General features: G+C 42.7%; 1 protein-coding gene across 2 annotated transcripts in view; it reads left to right on the top strand.

The window, feature by feature from the left end:
- Nucleotides 1-19,146, top strand: part of NRK (Nik related kinase) — a 1,020,485-nt gene extending 1,001,339 nt beyond the window's left edge. For both annotated transcript variants that reach the window (XM_078688671.1, XM_078688672.1), the window contains one exon: nucleotides 15,013-19,146. In XM_078688671.1, coding sequence (XP_078544797.1) covers nucleotides 15,013-15,096 — 84 coding nt within the window. In that variant the 3' untranslated portion in view covers nucleotides 15,097-19,146. The remainder of the gene's footprint in view (nucleotides 1-15,012) is intronic.
- The last annotated feature ends 719 nt before the right edge of the window (nucleotides 19,147-19,865 follow it).

Genomic DNA, 19,865 nt, shown 5'->3' with positions numbered 1-19,865 from the left:
ACCTTTTAAAAGTGATATCTTTAATTGTGTATGTTTGGTTTTTGTAGTTTTGGCTTTGTTTTATTCAGATAAATATTGGGTATTTTTTCTAAACTTGGTTAACTGTTGTTCTTTCCAGTGAACATCAGTTAAAATTACTACAGATAATGCTCTTATTTGTTTGCACAGATAAACCTTAAGTTTATTTTATATTTAGCCTCTAGTTGCCCAAATGTCAGGTGATTGTCCACTCCATCAGTCAACAGGCCATTGTGACTGATTGCAGCACGCTAGCTAGGCATTTTTGTAAAGCTTATTGTAAGATATCTGGATAGCTTGTAGTTCCCAGCATCCTTTTACTTTTTTAGGGTCAAGGCTGTGGCAATTTGTGAGCTGCATTTGCTCTCGCTTGCAAGACACTATTGTTTACAATAAAGGGCTTGCAGTGCACCCATTGTTTACCATTGGTTGGTTTTAGTGCCACTCTTCTTTGCTGTCTACCAATTGGTAAGCACAGGCCACAGTGTCACTTCCATTCTCTCTGTAGTGCATGGACCAAGCACAAATTGATTAAAGTTAATTATTGCCCATCCACTGCTCGTTCTGTGATTGAGGTACTATTCCTCCTCCCATTTCCCCAATGTAATTTAACATTATAAAATAATTAGTAAAGTACACGCTGAGCTGGGGCATCTCAACAGTAAATAACGTTTGTTTATTGTTAGGCATCTCAGTGGTACTCATTTTATCGACCTCAAGAGGGTGACAGTTGGAGGTGACCTGCCAGGATTTGAACCTCTGACAATGAGGTGACACACATATCGCTGGAGTGTATGCATTAGCCCATTGATCCCCTAGACTCGGATCAATGGAAAACAATCTAAACTAATTAAAGATCGAAAAAAAAATCCTTCAATTTTCAGAGGATCCATTAGCTCCTCTCATTTTACCCTCAGATATATTCTTCATGTTAAGCTGACCATAAAATCGCACTTTGGAGGGTTTATCTATATTTAATCTATTGTAACAGGACCACCCATTCTATTTTCTCAAATTCCATGCCTTTCATGAGTAGTGCAGTGGCGCTTATAAGTCTCTCTGGTTGTCAACGATTTTTTAGAAATATTTTTTTCCCTTTGATTGCAGAAAAAACTGAACCTCTAAAGGGGGTAGAGTCTTGTCTCACAAGTCACAACTCATTATGTTTAGTTAATTGGCCCCTACATAAACAAGTATCATTCAATTTGCCTATTTGGTGCTTCACTCAGAACTTGTTTACATACACAAGGAAGGAACAGTTTTTAGTAAGTAAGTAAGTAAATATAAGCTTTATTCGATTTCAATGTAAAATCATGAAAGCACAACAAATACATCAATTGGCATTTCACATTAAATATTATTAGCACAAGTGTAATAAAACGTGTACAAATAATCAATGGCTTTAAAAATTAAAAGAAATCGTAATAAGACATCAATTGTTCTTAGTATAGAGCTTAGTTCATCGGACAACAGTGTATAACAGAGTACCAGAAAAAGAAGTCTTTTACCACATTGAATTACGGTACTTTATAACTGTACTTAAAAAACTTGAGACGGCAAAAATCACATGGTCATTTTCTAGCCGCAACATTCTCTGAAATGCTGGTCTACAATTCCTCAGACCCCAAAGATTTAATAGAAGTTTTAAAAGTTGTTGTCTTGGATAGCTGTACAGTTTACAAAAAAACATTATGTGTATATTGGATTGCTCAGCAATATTATCGCATGGGCAAACCAGCTTACTTGGTGACCAGGTGTTCACGTCAGGTAGGGTGACCATGCGAAAGAAAGTGCCAAGGCGCAAGCGGGACAAAAGCATACGCTGAAACTGACTAGGGACAGTGGTCAAGTAAGTTTGTAAGCCTTCGTCGGGGGTAATTTCCTGAAAGTTTAAAACTGAATGTTTATGTTTTTCACAATTCCATCTCTTAGTTTCCAGGTGATTAATTAGCATTTTTTTAAGAGCTGATCTTGAAATACCCTCCATGGTACTTGGCTCCTCAAAAAATTCTGGGTGTCCCAACTCAGACAGGATTGATCTTACATATGAAAATCATCTGAAGTTGGCAACCCTATCTAAAGATAAACAATCTGCTATAAGGTCCCTGTTAAAGCTGGCTTCGGGGGTTACCCACACTTTGTGCCACAGAATAATTGGGGACATCTTAATAGTATCACCGAGGTATTTAACTCCCGCCTCAATATGCGCCATAAATGTTGAGGTACTTTTTGGCACTCCCAGTAAATAACATAAAAATTTATTTTCACAGCCCTGCAGAGAGTAGTCATTCTCGAATCCCCATAAGCCCGCCCCATAAGTAGCTGTTGACACACACTTGGCCTGGTAGATCTGTAGAAGCTCCTTAGGTGGCTTACCACCAAGTCTAGCCGAGAACGTGCGCAGAGCGCCTATGGTGCGGGTGAAAGCCAGCTTTCTTGCTACAATCGCCGGCTTCCAGCGACACCTTCTATCAAATAAAACTCCTAGATAGCTAAAATGATCAGTTGTTGCTATTTTCTGTTTATCTAAGAATATATTACAAGGTGCTCTATTAATCTTTCTAGTACATGGCATGGTGAACGTTTTAGATATGTTCACTCTAAGTCCTCTGTCCTTCATGTAACTAGCAAAGTTATTTACCGCCCTCTGTAGTCCGACTTGGGTCTGGGACATTATGGCCGCATCGTCGGCGTACAGTAGAATTGGGACTGGTAAGCCTTTCACTGTAGGGTAATCATTTGGAGCAATTGAAAGGTTTTGTCCGACTGAGTTAATATAATAATTAAAAAGCCGTGGGGCCAGGATGCAGCCTTGCCTCACCCCTCTTGAGATTGGAAATTTTTCAGTACATTTCCCCTGATTACCGTACCTTACTCTAGCACCTGAGTTATTGTAAAGCTCTTTGATGAAGGTGATTAAGCGAGCATCAATACCCAGTTCAGCCAGCGTGGTCCATAAAAACAAATGGTCCACGCAATCGAAAGCAGAGCTTAAATCGATAAAAGTTATAAATAAGGCTCCGCTTCTGGCTTTAGTATATTTGGAAATAAGGAGAGATAAATTTAGGCACTGTTCGGTTGTCCCGATGCCTTTCCTAAACCCATACTGCAAGTGTGATACTACTTTGTGGTCCTCCTCCCAGAATTGTAATCTTTTTAAAATGACTCTACCTGCTACTTTCATGAGGCCATCCAATAAGGATATTGGCCTATAGCAGGTAGGGTCGTCCCTATTGCCTTTCTTGAATATGGGGACCACTATGGCATCAGACCATGTTTTAATAAACCCACTTCGGTTTCCCTGATTTAAAACATTTGTAAGAAGTGGTGCCCAGAAGTCTGGTTCAGCTTTGTACACATCTACCGGAGTGCAGTCTGGCCCTGGTGCCTTGCCTGATGCGCTTTCCTTTATTGCCGCAGTAACCTCTTCTATAGAAAAGGTTAGGTCTATTGGAAATGGATGACGAGAGGGATGTTCACGGCCACTATTAACTATAGTATTGTCTGCCGCAGGAACCCCCCCTGTTGGAAGTGTCATGTCTTCTCTCCTTGTGTGGTTATATAATTGGCTAAAGTGGGTTAACCATCTTTCCCCAGTTATAGCGAGATCAATTGTGTTGCCTCTTTCCCTCGGTTGATATAGTGATTTCACCAACTTCCAAAAGAGGGAACTATCTTTCTGTCTAGAGGCCTCCAACAGTGAATCCCATGCAGATTTTTTTAAAGCCAATCTTCTTTCTTTAATGGCCAGTTTATATAGTTTCCTGGCTTCTCGTATATTGGACAGATTTCTTGGTTTCAATTTCAAGGCCCTTTTTAAGGCTTTCAACGCTTTTGTACATTTCCCGTTAAACCACCCCTCAGAATTCGTAGGGTTATTTTTAGGCATGCGAATCAAACAATTTTTAATGTGATATTGAATATTAGCAAAGGCTGCCATAGTGTTTATGGGCTCCTCGAATTCCTCTAAGCAAACATTAATATCACTAACACAATGAGAAAAAAGATTCTTTAGGAACGTGCTAGGTACAATTTTTTCCCATTTAACCACGTAACCGTTAGTTTTGGCTAAATCAATCTTAAATGGATACAAGCGGGAAGTTTCCATTATGTCAGGGCGCCCTTTTACATTTAGCCCAATTCTTAAAGGGTAGTGGTCACTAAATATGTCTTTGCCTACTTCCCAGGAAGATATGAACCCTGGATTGGGATAAGTTGTGAGTGCAAAGTCAATGACCGTATTACATCCTCTACCAAAAAAGGTTGGCTCAAAAGGGATAGGTGGTAAACAGGTCTGATTCACAAAGAATAAATCAAAATTAAAAACAATACCATTTAAAAGTGACCCCATCTTTGTGTGAGAAAAGTGGATAGGACCCTCCACCCCATAATCAGACAGGCCACACAAATCTGTTTCGATGGACGGGCAGATGGTACAATTGAAATCCCCGACCCAGATTATCTTTGCCCCCTTTGAGTATTCAACAAATCGGGTCATATGAGACAGCATGTTTGACATAGTAGATTCCATTTCGCTATTAGGGATGTTGTTATAAAAATTCACCAGTAATATTTTCTCATTAAAGCCCCATTTTAGTAATAAAATTTGAAAGTACAAAGTAAAAAAGAATTTATGGACCTTAACATCCGCAATGGTAGAAACGTAAACACAGAGCCCACCCTTATTGTGTCCCTGTGTCGACAACACTGCCGGAGAGTGAAAGGTCTGATACCCCTGCAGATGAATTTCCTCTAACAGCCATGTTTCTTGAAAACACAAGATACCATGCCTTTGTATAACTGCTAACCATGCTTTGTTTACAACTTTACTCCCTAGACCTGCCACATTCCATGATAAGAGGGAATTAAAGTACGATACCGTAGTGGTGGATACATCTGAGCAGAGGGAGGTCCCCGTGAAATTTCTCAGGGGTTGGGAAGATGTAATAACAGGGGCATGAGAAGACGTGACACTAAGAGCACAGCAATCCTCAGAAGTTGATTGGGAACGATGAGGGACGGGGCTATTTTCCAGAGCAGGTCCTCTTGGCATATCCCCCTCTCGCTCCTTGACCTGTTGCTCAATCAGTGGGCTGATAAGAGTATTTCGAGCGAAAATACGTTGTCGCACCCCCTGCCCCTCACACGTATTGTTTCTGTTGCTTTGCTCAGTAAGTCATTCATTCTCATCCAACCCAGAAAGAGGATGGAATAGATTAGTCAATGGTATATTCCAAACTTCCTTGGGATTATAAGTTTGAAAGTAGTCCCATTGATTCGAATGAATAGGATTTTTGAAGGTTGGTGGCAGTTGATTAGACTGCCATGGTGGAAAAAAAGGATTGCTATTAGTGTTGTGGTGAGTGTGTACCTTGGAAGTCATTGGAGACTGTAAGTGATACGAGAAATGGGATATGTGCCTAGGGTATTGGGAATGAGTAGACATTGATTGGGAGGAAGTAGGGGCATTTCGAGTATGGTGTCTTTGGTTCAACTGCCAAGGCATCTTAGGTCCCGACAGGACTTCCAGTTTCCGAGCATTCATGTGGTTTTGGGTTTTGTTCCCTAATAATGATATATTAGGGGACGGAGGTTTCACCAAAGATTCCGGGTAAAAGTAACTTAAATTGTGCGTGGTAATCCCCCCCTCACCTCTCCCAGGGAACCAATCACTAAGGTAAGGGACCAGTCTATGGTCTTTAAAATTGATTATGATTACATCACCCTCGATGTCCTTAGGTCTAGTGCCGACCCACTTACAACACCTCACCGAAGCGATCTCACAATTTAGATGCTTCGGGGGTGGCCTATTTCTCCTCAACCAGTAGATGACCTTATTTTTTAAGTTAGAATGATGCTCTGGGTTACCCACTGGCAGAGGAGGTACACCTGTTAGTACGATGACATAGTTTAGGCATTCAGGTGGTAGGTCGACAGTATTTCTTGGACTTGATCTTAATGTGGGGTCAGAAGTTGTATTACCCAGCGGTTTAGTATTATTGGGGCGTCTGTTTAGGGTCCGTGTATTCGGGATAGGGTTATCTTTGATGGTGGTGTTATTAGTTGAGCTAGGTTTTGTGGTTAGTTTAGTGTCTAGCACATGTTTACAAGTCCCATCTATGGGTTTTTTAGTTGTTAAAGGGGTACCAGGCGCTAGTTTAGGTTGGATAGAGTGTTTGTTAGGCTGTGTTAACTTGTCACTTTCATCCGGTATGTAACAAAGTAAACCCTTCTGCCCTTGAAGAATTTGGTCGAGTTTCTCCCCTAAACTTACAATCCTTTCTGTGAGAGGTAAAATGAGAGCCTTTATAAGACAATTAATATCATCTAACAACCCTGAATAACTAAGGACAGATATAGGTTTAGGAATCGTGTGCTCCGTTGAGTCCACTCTCCCTTCCTTTAGTGGAGTTGTATGTAGAGTATGCAAAGGATTAGTAAAGGTACTAATTCCACTCTGGGGTGCCTTTTGTCTTCTCCTCTTCCTCGGGGGAGCACCCGAGGGAGTATTAGAACACTTGTTAGTAGCCTTGGAAGATGTATTTTTAGGTGAGGCTATGGGCTTCCCGGCAGGAGTGTTGGAAAGGAGTCGAATTGGTCCAGTTGGGGTAAATATGGGCGAAGGTATATTTATATTGTACAATGGGGCTGGATCATTGAGGGGAGTACATAAGTCTATTGGTTGACTATCCGCTACTTGAGAGGGAATATTGTCCGGGATAGTTATAGGGTCTATCTGATCAGATAGTTTATTCTGAAAAATGAGGGGAATATCCTCTGTAGAAAGGGAGTCATTATCATGCTCAATTGGGTCTGTGAGATCTATTAAAAGACCTGTAGCTACATCCGGGCATGGAAGGGGTCTTTGTTTGAGCAATTCGATAGAGAGACGTCGGCCGGCTCTCTTCTCTGCAAGTGTAATGTCCTTATCAACCTCACTTTTAATTTTTGCAAAAAATGTATCCAGGGGTCCTAAGATAGTGGTCCCTGACGTTCCTGGGGCAGGGTTTACCTCGGGTGAGGACATCTCCTAACCAGGGCAAATTGAGAACCAAGGAAACAAATACCTCTAAAGCGTATCTATGACAATGGTAACACTACTCTGTCTACGTTATCACTAATAGCGTGGAAATCTCACACAAAAAGCATATGGCAAAATATAAATATTAAAAAAAAAAAAGAAAAGAAAAGATCTATGACACAAGAAATGGGAGGAAAGGGAGTGGGCCCAGCCCGGCCTCCTTTGGCCCCTGACGGCCACAGACGGTCCCGCCCTTGTCCCGGGCTTCTCCCGGCGCCCTCCCGCGCGCTCCCGCGCAGCGGGATTCGTGCGCTTACTTATGTCCTTGGAATCGGTGGAGAATTGTTGGGGGCGGGGCGATGAGGGAGAGCAGCCCAGGTGGTACGGGCGCGAGATGTGCTGAGACTCTTGGGAAACTGAGTCCAGCGCTTCTGCTCGCAGCCCTCAGCCCTGTTTGCGCCCAACAGCAGCAGCTCCAAGATATGGCAAGCGTCCCTCGACGAAGCGGGACCCGCGCAGCGGGTACCGCGAGGCGTGGAGGTAAACGGCAGTCCGTAGGTCCACACACTGGCAATGACAGGCTCAGAAGGCTCCCAGGATGTTAGGGCAGTCCCGGTATTTCAAAGGTCAGTTGGGGGCGGGGCGATGAGGGAGAGCGGCCCAGCTGGTACGGGCGCGAGATGTGCTGAGACTCTTGGGAAACTGAGTCCAGCGCGTCTGCTCGCAGCCCTCAGCCCTGTTTGCGCCCAACAGCAGCAGCTCCAAGATATGGCAAGCGTCCCTCGACGAAGCGGGACCCGCGCAGCGGGTACCGCGAGGCGTGGAGGTAAACGGCAGTCCGTAGGTCCACACACTGGCAATGACAGTGAAACGCTGCAATCACAAGCATCCATCAAGCCTCATATCTAATCGTGAAACCAGGTTATCGCCATGACTACCTTCGAAGCTATTTCAGAAAAGGGGGTGGTGATGAACAGAGTGCCTGAATTAAGCAGACCACTCTTACCCAGTCCAAAGATCAGGTCTTGATCCATCACCGTTTTTTAGCTCACTGCACCATCCCAGCTCAGAACTTGGCTATATGCAAATTAGTCTGTTCCTGTCCCAGTGCATGATGGGAACAGGGCAAACCAAACTACCAAGCCAATTCTTGTACTGGGAAGGAAACAAGCTTCCGGGGACCGGTTTCTGCCATTTCAGGCGTCGTCGGCCCGGCTTGCTTGAATCCTGATGGTGCAATGAGCAAGGGACTCACATCTGAGTATACCCTTCCACGCTTATGGTGGACAAAATGATTCAGAAAAGGGGGTGGTGATGAACAGAGTGCCTGAATTAAGCAGACCACTCTTACCCAGTCCAAAGATCAGGGCTTGATCCATCACCGTTTTTTAGCTCACTGCACCATCCCAGCTCAGAACTTGGCTATATGCAAATTAGTCTGTTCCTGTCCCAGTGCATGATGGGAACAGGGCAAACCAAACTACCAAGCCAATTCTTGTACTGGGAAGGAAACAAGCTTCCGGGGACCGGTTTCTGCCATTTCAGGCGTCGTCGGCCCGGCTTGCTTGAATCCTGATGGTGCAATGAGCAAGGGACTCACATCTGAGTATACCCTTCCACGCTTATGGTGGACAAAATGTCCCAGGGACAGACTAATTTGCATATAGCCAGGTTCTGAGCTGGGATGGGGCAGTGAGATAAATAACGGTGATGGATCAAGCCCTGATCTTTGGACTGGGTAAGAGTGGTCTGCTTAATTCAGACACTCTGTTCATCACCACCCCCTTTTCTGAATCGTTTTTGGCCACTCTAGGTGTGGCAGGGTATACTCAGACATGAGTCCCTTTCTCACTGCTCCATCAGGATTCAAGCAAGCCGGGCCGAAGAGGCTGAAATGCCAGAAACCGGTCCCCGGTAGCTTGTCTCCTTTCTGGTGAAGAATTGGCTTGGTAGTTTGGTCTGCCCTGTTCCCATGATGCACTGGGCCAGGGACAGACTAATTTGCATATAGCCAGGTTCTGAGCTGGGATGGGGCAGTGAGATAAATAACGGTGATGGATCAAGCCCTGATCTTTGGACTGGGTAAGAGTGGTCTGCTTAATTCAGACACTCTGTTCATCACCACCCCCTTTTCTGAATCGTTTTTGGCCACTCTAGGTGTGGCAGGGTATACTCAGACATGAGTCCCTTTCTCACTGCTCCATCAGGATTCAAGCAAGCCGGGCCGAAGAGGCTGAAATGCCAGAAACCGGTCCCCGGTAGCTTGTCTCCTTTCTGGTGAAGAATTGGCTTGGTAGTTTGGTCTGCCCTGTTCCCATGATGCACTGGGCCAGGGACAGACTAATTTGCATATAGCCAGGTTCTGAGCTGGGATGGGGCAGTGAGATAAATAACGGTGATGGATCAAGCCCTGATCTTTGGACTGGGTAAGAGTGGTCTGCTTAATTCAGACACTCTGTTCATCACCACCCCCTTTTCTGAATCGTTTTTGGCCACTCTAGGTGTGGCAGGGTATACTCAGACATGAGTCCCTTTCTCACTGCTCCATCAGGATTCAAGCAAGCCGGGCCGAAGAGGCTGAAATGCCAGAAACCGGTCCCCGGTAGCTTGTCTCCTTTCTGGTGAAGAATTGGCTTGGTAGTTTGGTCTGCCCTGTTCCCATGATGCACTGGGCCAGGGACAGACTAATTTGCATATAGCCAGGTTCTGAGCTGGGATGGGGCAGTGAGATAAATAACGGTGATGGATCAAGCCCTGATCTTTGGACTGGGTAAGAGTGGTCTGCTTAATTCAGACACTCTGTTCATCACCACCCCCTTTTCTGAATCGTTTTTGGCCACTCTAGGTGTGGCAGGGTATACTCAGACATGAGTCCCTTTCTCACTGCTCCATCAGGATTCAAGCAAGCCGGGCCGAAGAGGCTGAAATGCCAGAAACCGGTCCCCGGTAGCTTGTCTCCTTTCTGGTGAAGAATTGGCTTGGTAGTTTGGTCTGCCCTGTTCCCATGATGCACTGGGCCAGGGACAGACTAATTTGCATATAGCCAGGTTCTGAGCTGGGATGGGGCAGTGAGATAAATAACGGTGATGGATCAAGCCCTGATCTTTGGACTGGGTAAGAGTGGTCTGCTTAATTCAGACACTCTGTTCATCACCACCCCCTTTTCTGAATCGTTTTTGGCCACTCTAGGTGTGGCAGGGTATACTCAGACATGAGTCCCTTTCTCACTGCTCCATCAGGATTCAAGCAAGCCGGGCCGAAGAGGCTGAAATGCCAGAAACCGGTCCCCGGTAGCTTGTCTCCTTTCTGGTGAAGAATTGGCTTGGTAGTTTGGTCTGCCCTGTTCCCATGATGCAATGGGCCAGGGACAGACTAATTTGCATATAGCCAGGTTCTGAGCTGGGATGGGGCAGTGAGATAAATAACGGTGATGGATCAAGCCCTGATCTTTGGACTGGGTAAGAGTGGTCTGCTTAATTCAGACACTCTGTTCATCACCACCCCCTTTTCTGAATCGTTTTTGGCCACTCTAGGTGTGGCAGGGTATACTCAGACATGAGTCCCTTTCTCACTGCTCCATCAGGATTCAAGCAAGCCGGGCCGAAGAGGCTGAAATGCCAGAAACCGGTCCCCGGTAGCTTGTCTCCTTTCTGGTGAAGAATTGGCTTGGTAGTTTGGTCTGCCCTGTTCCCATGATGCACTGGGCCAGGGACAGACTAATTTGCATATAGCCAGGTTCTGAGCTGGGATGGGGCAGTGAGATAAATAACGGTGATGGATCAAGCCCTGATCTTTGGACTGGGTAAGAGTGGTCTGCTTAATTCAGACACTCTGTTCATCACCACCCCCTTTTCTGAATCGTACCTTCGAAGCTAGGCATCAGCTGAAAGTGCCAAAAAACATCAGTCGATATAACGTGGCCAGTGCTGACTGTGTCATAGCACTTTTTTTTCTTTACTTTCCTCTATGCTGCTGTACAACATGGCTAAAAACATTGACAAATCCAATATCCCGCCTCCTATCTATTTGCTTCCTGTTCTCTCTATCTTGTTCTATAAAGACTTTAACAAAATAGGCAAAATGTTTCTTTAAGAAGCTTGTTTGTAAGAAAATAATTCTGCATTGCACATCTTGATGTTCAGCAAGAGATTAGCAACAGATGCCTACGGAACATGTCCCACATGACCGCCCATATTGGAAGGATGGGAATACGTTCTTCTAAAACAAAACCTGCAGCTACTCTTGTTCTTGTAAGCAAAATCCCCTGCTAATACATAGGGAATTAGCATGGAAATGAGAAATGCTGAATTTCAGCGAGGCCTTTACATTCCTGGCTCATGAACTTAATATCAGCACCTAACTAGGTTGCCAGTGTGCTGGCTGCCCGGGTACATTTTGTATTAGATATGTTGGTAAGCCTTTAATGAGATGATTAAACTACAAAACCGTGCATTTAGAGCATTACATATGGGGGCCTGGAAACAAGGAATAACCAGCTGATGATACTTATGTTTCTATTCCACAGTAGGTACAAAATATAAGGAATAAAGTATCCACTGCTGTACATTATAAGTATTTTCAAAGTCATCAAGGAGTTCCATAACCATATCGATAAACCAGACCGAAGGCCCATTTTTTTAATAGGGTTATGGAGCTCCCAGGTGACTTGCAATATCCTTATCATGTACACCAAGGGGTACTTTATCCGAAATAATACATGATCATACCATCACCTTTCCCACAAACCACTTAAAACACGAAGAATAAAAATAAAGCATCTATGTGCAAAATTAAATGCATCAAAAAACCTGTTTGTTGCAATTAGATATTAGAAACAGTTCAATACAAGTCAGTTAAAAAAAACGCTGCAGTAGCTCAGAATGTGTAAAAATAAGCAGAACGATTCTAGCTTTTCTCTATCTAAGGAGTGAAAAAAATAAACATATTCTCTCTGCTTGTCATTGTAAACTGTGAAAAGAGCAGAAGATAGAAAACAACATGTTGCTTTGGACAGCTGCTTCAATTATGCTCCGTGACCTGACCTGCTTTTCACCTTGGCTTCTGGCTCTGGTAATAAGCATTGTGACATCAGAACTCGGCTGTAAAAATGTATAATGGTCGATTTCTGACATCTTTTCTTTATAATCGCGACTGGGTGCATCATAAGTCACCAATTATAAAGAAATTAGTGACTGCCGTTTTTACAGGGATTACAGAATCCCATATATTCTAAATCAGTTTATCAATTAATTCTGTTTAAAACAAAGTCAGAGCCTAAAAAGTCTAACATAAGCAGCTTTATGATGGAAATGAGGCTGTATGAAATGACCTATTTCAGCAGGGCGAAATGCAACCTGCCATCAATTGCCACGTTCACAAAAGTATAACATGCTTCCAGAATCATGCACCTCAAATACACATAAATCATAGAGACACATAATTGGAGCCAGTTCACAAACTGAAATGTGCAACTTGCGCCAGCGTTGAGACTTGTATCATACCACAATTGCTTACATTGCGCACACTGTATTTCAGAAATGTTGCATTAAGGAGCTCATTTGTAAGAATATTCTGCATTGCATATGTTGATGTTCAGCACAGAGATTAGCAGCAGATGCCTACTGAACAAGTCCCACATGACCGTCCATATTGGAAGGATGGGAATTTGCTCTAAAACAAAACCGGCAGCAGCTCTTGTTCTTTTAAGCGAAATCCCCTGCTTATACACAGAGAATTAGCATGGAAATTAGAAATGCTTACTTTCAGCAAGGCCTTTTCATTCTTGCCTTATTCACTTAATTTCAGCACCTAGCTAGGTTGCCAGTGCATTGACTGCCCGGGTTCATTTTATATCATAAATGTTGGTAAGCCTTTAATGATCTGATTACACTTCAAAACTGTGCATTTACATCATTAGAGATGAGGACCTGCAAAACAAGGAGCAACAAGCTGGTGATAACTGTGTTTCTATTCAACGGTGGGTACCAAATATAAGGGATAAAGTACCCCCTGCCATACATTATAAGGATACTGCGAGTCACTGAGGAGTTCCATAACCATATAGAGGAACTAGGCTGAAGACCCCATTCATTTATAGAGTTATGAAACTTCAAGGTTACTTGCAATATCCTTATCATGTACTTCAGGGGGTACTTTATTCCTTATAATACATGGTCACACCATCACCTTTCCCACAAACCCCTTAAAACCTTGATGCATAGCTCTTTCTTATGAAAGAGAGAGCATGTTTGCAAACTTAAAGAATAAAAAATCAAAAACCTATTTTTTACAAACAAATATTAGATACAGTTCATACAAGCCAGTTTAAAAAAAAAAGCTGCAGTAGTTCGGACTGTGCAAAAACATGCAGAAAGAATCTAGCTTTTCTCTATCTAAGAAGTGCAAAGAAATAAACCTATTCTCTCTGCTTGTCATTGTAAGCTAATAAAGGAGCAGAAGAAAGAAAAGCGACATGTTGCTTTAAACAGCTGATTCAGTTACGCTCCATTACTTGACCTGCCTTTCACCTCAGCTCTGGCAGCAGGCATTGTGACGTCAGAACTCAACTGTAAAAACTTATAATAGTTGAGTTGTGACGTCTTTTCTTTAAAATCGGTGATTGGATATATCACAAGTCACAGAATATAGAGAAATTAGAGACTACCTTTTATACAGTTTTTATACAGAGATTACAGAATTCAATGTATTCTAAATCATTTTATCAACTAATTCTATCTAAATCAAAGTCAGACCCTGAAAAGCCTGACATAATTTATTTTCAAACAGGTTTGGGATGGACGTTAGGATCTACGACATGACCTATTTTAGCGGAGCGAGATACATTCTGTCAGCAATTGTTGCATTCACAGAAGGCTAACATGCTTCAGGATCGTGCACCTTAAATACACATAAGTTAAACAGCACAGCTTTGGGCACCCGGAGGATCCCCGATTGTAGGAAATTGGGTTGCTATTCGGAGGCAATGTGTAAATTTTTCATGCAGCACACAAACAGTAAGAAAGTGAAAACACAACACCAGAAAAATCTCACACCAATTTAGAAAAATATAGTAAATGTTTATAAAATTATTTTGCACCAAAATGACAAAAATACAATCAGTTGAATGGGAGATATGCAATTTTAAAGATTTAGAAATACGAAGGCAGTGTCTTCTGCACCTGCCACCTTGATACTTGCTGGCAACTCCGGGAGGGATTGCAAGAAAGCGCAAATAATAATTTTTCTTTTTAATTAAACACTTACCTGAGATGCACCGGACCTCTTATTTCGTCCTCTGCAGCCCGCCCACCAGGAATCTCCCTTGACCAATCCTGGCGCTGCTCTCATACCATGAGAGCTGAACCCTGGAGGGAGCAGCCTCACTCGGTGCTCCATAGTGCTCTGAAAGCCTGCACTTACTCTCAACCCATCTGTCTTATGACAGCTGGGTTGAGAGGTTTAAAGTGTGCATGTCTGGCTGGCCGTCGCAAGCAGGCCGTCCAAAAAGACATGCACACTGAAAACAGTGCATTTAACAGCCTACCCACCGCCCTGCTGCTGTCACCCACAGGGACGGACTGGCCATAGCGGGCGCCGGGCAATTCCCCGGTGCGCTGCACGGGTGGGGGCTGGTTTTGGGCCCCTAGGGGCCGTTTTAGTTACAGGACCGTTTCAACATAGCAGAGTGGGGAAGGGGGGGTCCAGCCGAGCACTTTGCCAGGGCCGGTTTTGATTCCCAGTCCGGCCCTGGTCACTCAGTAGCGGCTGTGTCCTGACGCTTTGTTTAGGATGGGGAATGAAAAATAAAATGGTAATGAATTGCCATTTTATTTTTAATCTCTGGGGCTTTGGGAGTGATTTAAGTGGGGAGACGCCCCTCAGCTCTAACGGAGGAGCCGCCCTCTTCCAAAGGAAGTGCACTACCCGAAGACTATACCCAATGCTAATCTTCTGTGTGTGTTTCCTTCCCCCAGGTCTTCTTTGCTTCGGTGCAGTCTGGGGGCAGCAGCCAGATTTACTTCATGACTCTTGGACAGAGCTTCATGTTCAGCTGGTGAAGCCCGACCCTTCGAAGGTGCGGTGGATGGAGTCCTCCTGGAATACAGCATTCTCGAAATATGAAGATTTACATGTGAAGTTGCACTTTTAACCTTTCAGTATTAATTTAGAGTCCGTGTCCTTTAAGTTGGGACCAATACATTCCTCTTGTACAAGGTGCCATTTCGTATCAACTTAAAGAGAACATGAGCCATGCGATCCATGTAGCAAAAATAACTAAAATAATAAGTGTACCCTCTAATTATATAAATATACCTGTATAAATATATTATATAGACATTACTTATGTCTCCATCTGGGTATGCCCTTGGGCACACAGTATGGGTGATCTTTGCACAAACACGGTAAACCTGTAATAAGTGTTTTTTCTTTTGTGTTTTTTAATGCTTTTGCAGCAATGCATACATGTGATTTGATTAGCTGCTCTTAATAGTAGTTGTATTGGTATGCGCCGCACTATCACTAAATGGTGAAATCCATGACATATCAAAACTGAATATTTTTAACTCAGGTTGTGTTACATGTGCTTATGCCTTTCTTTTGCTCGATGTGATATTTTTGTACAGTGTGTTTGTAAAATATTCCTTTACAACAGTGTATTTTGAAACTTGATCCTTGCGCAGCATTAACGACGTGGGCTACTCGTTGTGTTGTTGCTATTGGAATTGCATTTACATGTACAACTTTTTCCAAATAGCCCTACAGATGGTTTGTGCCCAAAAACTCAAGGATTTTGAATATGTTTTCCTCAGTACCTGTGGATAGCCAAAGTGTTGCATTGCTACATGTTGTTATCTTGTTTGCTCCAGTTTATTGACAGAGAGAACACTGTAAGAATAATTGTCTAGAATCATCTCAGATGTCTGGAGACTGGTACATGCTTTGTCATGAGGTGAGATAACCTGCAGAGATGCCCCCATGACAGATCCAGATGTGATTGTTTGCTCCCCCCACTTTGTCATATTTGGTGAAATGTCTCAGTGGTTCCACACAGGCATACAGAGTCCATCTCCTCCGTATTGCAGGTGCACCGGAATTGTGCAAGGATTTTTGCTGCATCAGGCAAAATTACTCTTTACCAATTCAGCACCGCCACACAACAACCCCTGCCTCACCTCACCCCCCGCCCCCTGCCCCCCGCCTCCCAAAAAAAGGGCCAAGTTGCAGTTCTCAGGTGCAATATGACATAAACTGATGCAGGCTACTAGTAAAACCCAAAGGTGTCTGCCTTACTTTGACTTTTTGTAACTGGGAGTCTGTACAGCAGACTATGCAAGCAAGATAACGGTGTCTCAATACAATTCTACATATGGACAAGCAGAGTTCATATGAATACACCATTATAATTACAAAGCATTAGCAGTTACAGGAGAGAGGGTATGTGATAGTTGAGCTTAGAACACGGGCAACCTGGTCACCTCTCTATAGAAGAGGGATGAACCCCAGCCCACAATGTGGTGAATAGTTCCCCCTACGCTTTTTGGATTTGTGTTTCAGTACTTTAAGGTTTCACAGTCTGTGCATACTCATTCATAGCACAACAAACTTGCGGCTTTCTATTGAAGTTATGACATTTGTGTTTCTGAGGTCTCATTTTGTGTGTGGCTCGTTTACTTAATGACATTACTCTTATAGACTCTTCTCTCTTCCCGTTGTCCCTATTCAGCCACAGTTGCTCATCACAATGTGTGTATGTGTGTGTGTGAGTGTGTGCGTGTAGTCAAAATGTGTTTGGGTGAAGTTTAGCATCCAACACAACCTACCTTTAATAATATAAATATGAGGAACAAAGGCTACTTGAACTGAGTCATCCTGCAGACTTTGGGAATACACACTGGAAGTCCTCAGTGAAAAGTCTGTTGCTGAGGGTTTTCCATTGAAACATTGAGGATTATCCTAATTGAACTCCAAGGCTCCCCCCCCTCAGTCTTGTGTACACTGACTACGACTAAGTTCCCTGCCTCAGGCTGTCATCATACTGTGTATGATATTAACAGAACAGATCAAAAGTGCAGAGAGAAAATTCTGAAAATGGTGTAACTGTGCAAAAATAGAAAATCAGTACAAAATATATATAAAAATGTATTATTCATCATCCATCTAAAGATTCCTACCACATGTAAGACAAAACGAAATATGGCGTAAACATCCAAACAAACTTTAAAATGTATAGCTGCACCTTTCATAATATATCATAAAATCAGGAATTCATATTGTTTGAAAATGGCAGCAATCAAATGTGCTTAAAAATGTGAAAAGTATGTTCATCTACGCATTTCTGATCACAACCACCTTCTTCGGGACAAAACACCTTTTCGAAAGAAAACACATTTACTGCTTCTACACAAAGTAGTTTACAAAAGTGTCCTAGAAATGACAATACGTAGACAATCAATACCTAAAAGACAATACATTGACAATGCTAGATGCTCTTTTCACAAACATAGCAAATAATATTTTAAACAATATTTTCAACCATATTTTTGCTCAGTCTATGCACCTACAAAGCACATAAACCGCACCACCCTAGGGAAAAAAACAAACAGCGAAAAGAAAGAAAGGGACACATATGAGAAAAGGACATAAAATACATGTAATCTGGTTTTCATTAGTGCACATTCAAAGGAATGGTGGACATGTTATATAATCCACCATCGTCATCCATCTCTACAACAAATGATACTCCACATTTCGAAAACCCGATCTAAGTACATGCATAAAAGCAAGTGGAAAATTCTTTATAACTATACTCCAAAGACCACTAATCATTGAAATAAGTGTGTTTATTACAAAAGTGGCCACTATACACTAAGTTGTAATTACCTGATAAATTGAGAACATCACCCTCAATGTGTGTCAATCATTCATCCCACAAAATGCGTCCAGTAAGCTTTTGTCACTCAAGGAATAAATTAATGATCATACTGTCTAAGCCTAACATTTGTCTTTTCCCCAATGCATGATCCAGTCTCAAAATAGCCCGCAGCACTACTGTTACCTTAGGGCGACTGTGATATACATGGCGATATCAGTCAGTACTTTAGTGTGGGCAATAAACTAAGCTAAGGCATTGATGAAGCGGGGCTCAGCACAGTGTATCCATCTTTACCCAAATTCAATAGAACAAGACTAGAGCAAACACTGGATTCCAAGTTGTGTATTGAGTGTAAACCTGTGGCTTTCAGATACAACTATAAACATTGTGCACAGGATACATAAAGTTATGTAGCAGCTAAAAAATTCGGAGCATACTATTTTGCACCCAGTGCCAAGCTTTAATAAATATGGCATGACAGGTACAGGTTCTTCTTTAAAAGCAGGGAATATTAATGAAATGCATCCGAAGCGCAAGAGAATTTGTGAGGTCCCCATATATTTTGATGTCATAGAAGGTGCCCCACAACAGATATTGCGAGTGTCGGTGTTCTCACGTGGAAGTATTCCCTCAATCATGTTGGGTCATTCCTCTTGCTGAAGAGGGTTTCCCAATTACTCTGGTACCAGTGGACCAGCACATGGATATGCACCAGGAGCAAAACTCCTCCTCTGCGGGTGTCCAAAAGATACACCACCTATCAAAAACAATAGAGATGAGGACTAGTGTGTTCAACAGACACCTCTAGCAGTCTGTTCATAATTGTCCAATTTGGTGACCACATAAGTCTGACTGCACTCCATGAAAAGCTTCTCCAGCTGAGTATTTGTTCCTCCACAAGGTTCTGGGTCTGGTGTATTCCCATGTGATGGAAGATGCAGTTCATACAACATGAGACAAACTGTTTCTGAGGAAGTGTGCATCTGCCGCCCTGCACCCCTGCGGCGATATGTAGTGGGATGCTGTGCATTAAAAGGTACCTGGAACATACAAATAAATCCCACTATTACAGAAGCCCCCAAAATAGGTCAAAACCAGTTGCTACTTAATTTTCTCGTTGTAAATAAAATGTGAATGAAACATGCCATTGTCCTAACTCAACAAAAGTGGCATGACATCAGTTTATTTATTTTTTCTTGTGTGCTGATAATTGCAAAATTAAAATTAAGAAAAACTAACCGTATACCAAGAGTGGATTTCGAGCCAGATGTTTCGATGAATATGTCATGAACCACAACTACCTTGCCTGCTACAATGAGAAAACTAATTTCCAAGTCACTGAAAGCCATGGATGCTTTGTGCTATAGGTACATTCAGAGATGTGATCGTTTGACAGGCATGGCATAAACAACCCATTAGTAAATAAATGTACTAGCCTTGTGGCTAATGGTCTATGTCCCCAAACCATTAGACTCCTTAAAATAGAGGGCATACGTTGATAAGTGAGAAATACATCACTGTATAAATGCATTGACTGTCACTAGAATACGTCCATCAGTGAGCTATAAAAATAAGTCACAAAGAAACAGAAAAAACAAAGACATTGACAGAAAATTAAGCGATCGTCAAGACCATCTAGTCTGCCCGTCTCCAAATCTGCTGTGTAGTCCGACATACAATGATAAAGGTGAACGTAAATAAATAAATAAATATCTGCAGCTGTATGTTGGTCTCCACTGACCGCCCCTGCCCAGCCCCGCCCCCGCCCACCACACCACCCCACAGCTTTACCTCTGCGAGCCGCCACTGGTTACAATTACTGTTGTTGCAGTCAAAGGTAACAATGACAAAATGTGAATTGTAATTGAGGTAAAGAGGTCTATAAGTATTCACACATAACTAGAGAGTGAAAAAGAACATTTCAGAGCGAGCATGTTTGTGTCAAGGTGTTTT

Source organism: Lissotriton helveticus, chromosome 4_1, assembly GCF_964261635.1.
Source record: "Lissotriton helveticus chromosome 4_1, aLisHel1.1, whole genome shotgun sequence".
In the NCBI taxonomy this organism is placed as follows: domain Eukaryota; kingdom Metazoa; phylum Chordata; class Amphibia; order Caudata; family Salamandridae; genus Lissotriton; species Lissotriton helveticus.
The sequence above is the reverse complement of the archived record's forward strand: the minus strand, read 5'-3'. Positions and strand labels throughout refer to the sequence as shown.